Source organism: Stegastes partitus, unplaced genomic scaffold, assembly GCF_000690725.1.
Source record: "Stegastes partitus isolate 25-593 unplaced genomic scaffold, Stegastes_partitus-1.0.2 Scaffold1827, whole genome shotgun sequence".
Taxonomy (NCBI): domain Eukaryota; kingdom Metazoa; phylum Chordata; class Actinopteri; family Pomacentridae; genus Stegastes; species Stegastes partitus.
In genome coordinates this window covers 421-6,329 of record NW_007579558.1, presented here as the reverse complement: position 1 = coordinate 6,329, position 5,909 = coordinate 421, and the positions used below count along the sequence as shown (strand labels likewise).

The 5,909-nt window shown below is 38.0% G+C and overlaps 1 protein-coding gene across 2 annotated transcripts in view; it reads left to right on the top strand.

Moving 5' to 3' along the window:
• The window catches only part of rab31 (RAB31, member RAS oncogene family), a 12,446-nt gene extending 7,341 nt beyond the window's left edge, over positions 1–5,105 (top strand). The window contains exons 4-8 of one of the 2 annotated variants that reach the window (XR_521019.1): positions 545–616; positions 930–1,036; positions 1,506–1,615; positions 2,941–4,638; positions 4,692–5,105. Coding sequence is in view for 1 of the 2 variants with exons in the window: in XM_008302519.1 (XP_008300741.1) it covers positions 545–616; positions 930–1,036; positions 1,506–1,615; positions 2,941–3,038 (387 nt within the window). In the remaining variant the exon portion in view is untranslated. Of the gene's footprint in view, positions 1–544; positions 617–929; positions 1,037–1,505; positions 1,616–2,940 lie in introns of both variants that reach the window. The other variant, XM_008302519.1, reaches the window with a different exon arrangement.
• Positions 5,106–5,909: the final 804 nt, after the last annotated feature.

Here is a 5,909-nt window from a genome sequence, read left to right as displayed (position 1 = left end):
TATGTGAGATGATGATGTTGAAATATCAGCCAATAGTAATTTGTTTTACATATACAATGTTGACGCTGCCATACCAACCATTTGTGTTTTTTAAAGAATTGAGACCAAAATACATCCTGAATCAATTTCTCTGTTCTCTTTAAAGGACAAACTGTCATGGAGTCATTGTTTATAAATGATCTCAAACCAAGTCTGTACTGTCATTTCTTGAGGCTATGAGGTTCTCTGGAAATAGCTTTTATTTCAACACTGAAGCAACCTTCATGTTAAGTTAAGAAGAGCTGAAACTTACGAGGACGTCACTTTTTCCATCGACCACTCATCTTTTAAGAATGTATGGAAGAAGTCTATTGCTACAGCTGTATACTGCATCTGCCTTTTATAGATTAAACAACATTTTTAATGTTTTCACCTACATTTAACCTTGCATTCCTTTAAATGCAGTCATCTTTTTGAAGAGGTGGGTGATGTTTATGTATGCTGTACAAAAAAAAAAGACATAATTCATCATGCTAACTGGTATAAATGTGTTTTCTGTTTTTAGTTTCACTCATTAGCTCCAATGTACTACAGAGGATCGGCTGCTGCTGTCATTGTCTATGACATAACTAAACTGGTAAGCAGAACAGGACACTTACTTATGCCTAAGTCAGTGACAAAAAGGTAAACTTTAGTGGTGTTTGGTAGTGACATGAGTGGTTGGTTAGTACCGACTGTGCTGAACATATGTAACCAAAGAAGCCGGTTTCACACTGTGAGCCCGAAGTAACTTTCCATCACTCTGCTGTGCTTCCTTGACCTACAAATGTCATTCTTTCCTGGTCTGTTAATGGAAACTTGAATATGTGACAGGGGCTGAAAAAAATGTTGGGCATATTCTCACAGAGAACCAGTCCCAGAATTGACCATGATGTGTTCTCGCTGTCCAGGATTCTTTCCAGACACTGAAGAAGTGGGTGAAGGAGCTGAAGGAACACGGTCCAGAGGACATTGTTGTAGCCATAGCAGGGAATAAGAATGATTTAGGAGACATCAGGTGGGCTCTTTTTCTATTCTTTTTCTCAAGGACATTTAAGTGAAACTAGTGAGATGTGGCATAAACATTAGCGGCCTCGTTTGTAACAATGATAAACCTGTCGTCCTTTAGAATTAATGTGTAGGTGCACAATAAAATATAACTTCTTTTATGTTCAGCAAGAACTGTTCATTATTCACTGCAGCCCCAATTTATTACTCATGTTTTCCTGTGTCACTTCCTTTAAGACTTTCTGCACAGTAAACACATTAGGAAATGAGACGACTGTCCTTGTTCACAACCGTTTATTTCAAGAATCTGTATGAACGAAGCAGTGGCAAGATCAACCTGCGCCTTAATTGACTGACTCCTGTTATTCTGTGCGTCATCTTATGTAGTTGTCCAGATCTGGGTGAAAGTTATTGTTGAAAACATTGATTTGCCATCTGAACCTGCTCCACACTGACTGCACTGTTCTTCTCTTTCACAGGGAAGTTCCTATGAAGGAGGCTAAGGAGTTTGCTGAATCAATCGCAGCTATTTTCATCGAGACTAGTGCCAGAAATGCTGTCAATGTCGAGGAGCTCTTTCAGAAAATCAGTAGGTTTTTTGCTTCTGTACTCTGTCTGTATCGTCTGTCAGTGTATCCTGTCTTACATAGGAGCTCAGCCTTAGAGACAAAGGTTTGTGCTGCTCATTCGAAGCTCAGGTGAGGAAAGAAGAGGCAGCCAAGTAAACGATTAAAGAAAAAAGCCTGTATACTCCCTGGCTACATCCAGTTATATGTTTTCATTTTAAAACACTACCCTACTGTTTTAGGGCCCCTAAAACAGAGATTTTTGTAAATGCAGTTGTCCCCGTTTGAGTTTGACAACTCTGGGGTTGTGTTGTAATCTGGATGGACAGACACAATGTTTGCTTTCTGATTGGGCTCTAACTGCTTGTTTCGTGATCCTTCATGCCCCTATCGTGATGTGTACCTAGTCGTGGTTAATTCAGTACTGATAACCCATCGTGCTACAGGTTGCCTACCTTGTTTTTCTATGTTGGCAGCTGTTGTGAGCTAACAGACATTTTTGGTCACCCTTGCTGCTAAATTGCTCATCTGGACAGAGATGGTTTACCTGGTAAAACTCTGAAAACTTGTTGATGTGAATTGAGCCACAGAAACTGTAGTAGTTTCACAAATAACTAAATGTGAGTGGTGTTATGCACGAGAGACAGAAAAAAAGAGTGGCCAAAATGAAAGCAGGAGAGCTTCAGAGATCCTGACGTTTATTTCTCAACTGTAGGTCAACTTGCAGAAATCCTTGTTCCTGTATTTCCCATAATGCAGCTCAGCCTTGTCTTCCATTACACACTCTCTGCCTCCTAAATTGCCAATACTTTAAAACTTTATACACACAGTTCTCTGTAAGTTTTACTATGATGTGGAGCTTTATTTCCAATTAAACTGAACACAATGACATTTTGTTTGCAATAATATTCTAGAAATAAATAATTTTTTACTGAGTAACTGTTGATAATGGACCGTTTTAGTGTTACAATAGGCATTCTGCCGAGCAAAGCAGTCTTTTTTTCTCTCTCTCTTTTGGCCAGCACATGCATTGCTCTCCCTGACAGACCCTGTCTGATGGATATCAAGTTTTGTACCATGTAAACTTGTCCATATGGTGTCTTTTATATGGTAGAAGACACATCAGAAGCGAAATAAGTAGTTAACACCTCGGCTGAGTATTTTAACCTTCAAACTGCAGCGTACTAATGGAACAAAAATATGTAACTTCTGTACAAAGAGATGCATTTTTAAAGTTTAAAACAATGACAGCACTGCCAGATTCATCGCATTCTTAGTTTTTGTATGCTTAAGACTTCAACATCTGCTGTGGCTACTCTATAAATGAACATTATGCCTTTATCTTTAGGTAAACAGATCCCACCCCTGGAGAATCCTGAGGTGGACAGCAACGAGTCCTTCAAGCTCACTCGGCAGCCTGCTCCGCCCGCCAGGAGGTGCTGCTAGTACCAAGAGTGGCCGACGAGACGACTTCCCTCAGCAGCGAGGACCCCGCCTGCACAGCACACAGTCCACAATGCACACAGTGTCTTACTCCCGGGAAAGACAACAGAGTGGACAGACTGAGGTCAGCTTGCACGTGTGGTCGATCGCAACATGAAACAGAAAGAAAAAACCCGCCAACAGTATTATGTAGGTCAATGCACATGCAGTTTCCACAAGCACATTTTTATTTCATTTAGCTGTAGCAGTTTTAGCTCTGATGAAGTCGGTTTGTCCCCCTCATGTGGTGTTTTGACTGAATTACATTAAGATTCCTGTTTGTGTGATAGAGTACACAGCTCATTAGAAAGACGCAATTTTACCTTCTTTTACATAGTGCCTTTACAACACAAGTGAGCCAAACTGATGTGCTTTTTAAAGCCAGGTATTGTTTGACCTATTTTCATTTCAAGAGTCAACTGCTTTGTAGGTTTTCATTGCACTGTGGCTCCTAAATGACAAAATGAATGAACATTTTTAGTAGTAATTTCAACCCTCTTTGACTCATGGAGCTTTTGTGTACACATGTGTAGGTTTTTTTAAAAAAATTAGAATATTTGAGTAAGAGCAAACCTTGATCAAGTATTCAGTTGTAGCTCAAATGCAGCGGCTTTACATTCCTCTTAGTCATGTGTTTTCACGCACATTTGCTATAGATAAAGGGTTTAACTGTAATACTACAGGATGAACAGCGTAGAGGCCTAAAACATAGTTACAGTACGACACCTCCCCTGTTGAAACACTGTGACCGATACGAGAATTGTTTACATGGTGATTTGTTAAAGATGTTTTCTACATGCTGAAACGTGTTGTTTGAGATGTCACTACAGGGAATGACTGCATACGGCTGCCAAACGTGAGCTTTCCATGTATTTTACCTGAAAAGGGGTTACATTTATATTGTTGATAAGAGAAAACAACTGCATGTATTTTAGTCTAAACGTGTCTACAGCTGTTAAACGTTCCAAAAAGGCTGTGTTGTACAGTATATACTAACCCAACTCTAAAGAACTGTGGGAACATAGCGTTAACATTTTGAAAAAAAAAAGGGTAATAATGAAGATAGTCCTCAACCCATATGTGTAAACTGAGATTATGTGTCGTGTTGGCTGCTGTTCCTGTATCAGCAGTGCTCCTGGATTTGACCACTTGAGAAATTTATAACAGCACTTTTACATTTATTTAACACAGTATTAGTTTGGAGTTACCTAAAAAAAGAAAATACAGTTTTCTATAATGGCAGTATTTGATAAAAGATGGAAATGAACATGAAAATTAACCCAGAAGACAACATGCTTTTCTATAAAATATTGTTTTTAGTTTCGCATTTTCACACCTTAAAAACTTGTTTACATGTGCACTTCAATTAGTACAGATTAACAAATCATTTTAAAATGTACAGTTTTTATCAACATGTATGACGGAATAATGGAATTGAGTTTGTAGGTTCTTATGCAATGTATAGCCTTATAATTTCTGATCACACCAAACTCCATTCAAAAATCTGACAATTTAGTGTGGCCTTGCTAATTGGAAAAACAAAGCGTATATCTTCAGAAATATGATGCAATCTGACCTTTTTTCACTGTGAGGTAAATGTGTGTTGCTTATAATCATCAAAATGTAGATTTTGTGGCCAAGTAAACTGAAGTAATTGGCTTAAGCTGAAAATGAACAGCTGCTTCTTAAAATACAGATTTTTCAATGCAGTTTGGCATGATTGGATGTGTACCTTCTACATGACATGAGATGAGGTTTCCAATGATTGTTGGGTTCACCGCCACACAAGTGCCTTTTTTAAAAAAAATAAATTTTTCTAAATAATGGTATGACATGGCTGAAAATGCATACTGCCACAACAATGCATAATTACTAGTCTTAATGAGTACAGACTAACTGTACACATTACAGTCAACTAAAAACTGCCAGCCATCCTCATTCTGTATGCATAAGTCATGCTTCCCTGTATTCTCTGTAGACCAGATTAACTTCTGTATATTAATCAATGTAATAAAAGAAGTAATTATTCTATTTCTCTGGATTGTTTTTGTGTTTCTTAAACCCACTCTGAGGATTTAAAAAAAAAAAGTGTTTTGAGCTGTTCTTTAAAGACACTAGAACACTCTTTAATCCAGCCTAATTTATTTTGAACCACTACGATATGCTATAAGTCATAGTTTATTGTATGTGTAACATCTATCATATAGGAAGTTGACCTTCACTGTGACTGTGTTTGTGTTACAACTCATAGCAACGTGTATCGTGGACCAACATAAATGAGCTACTCTAATGTTAGACAAATCAATACTGAGCATCCCTTGGTAACCAACAGGTATGTATGCAATTCACCAGCATCTCTATACCGCCGAGCTATATTTGTAAATATATATAAGTTGTATGCAGATATTACAGTGACCTTCTGAAAAGCTGTAAACAGCACAAAACACATGCATTTTACATTTCCTTATTCAATACACTGCAGTGAATTTCCATTTTAGTAGCTTGCAGACAGGAGGTCCTCACTTTCCATGAAGATGGCTTTAACATTAACCACAGCTGTCAATGGTGGGATATTAATGGTGCAAACTGTATTAACCTTAACGATTTCTATCTTAAAGTTTGGAGTTATGGTTTCCAGATATGGCTGATTGTTTATGACTGGAGTCCAGGCATATGTGAAAGTTCTCCTGCAGCTTCAATAGTTCACAACAACAGTGATGTGAACACAGTGTGCAGGCTCCCATCTCTAAGAACTAACTGATGGAAAATGTATTTTTATGCTTTATAAAATCCGCCTCTATCACACCTACATCTCCTTGGTGAGTTCACAATAAT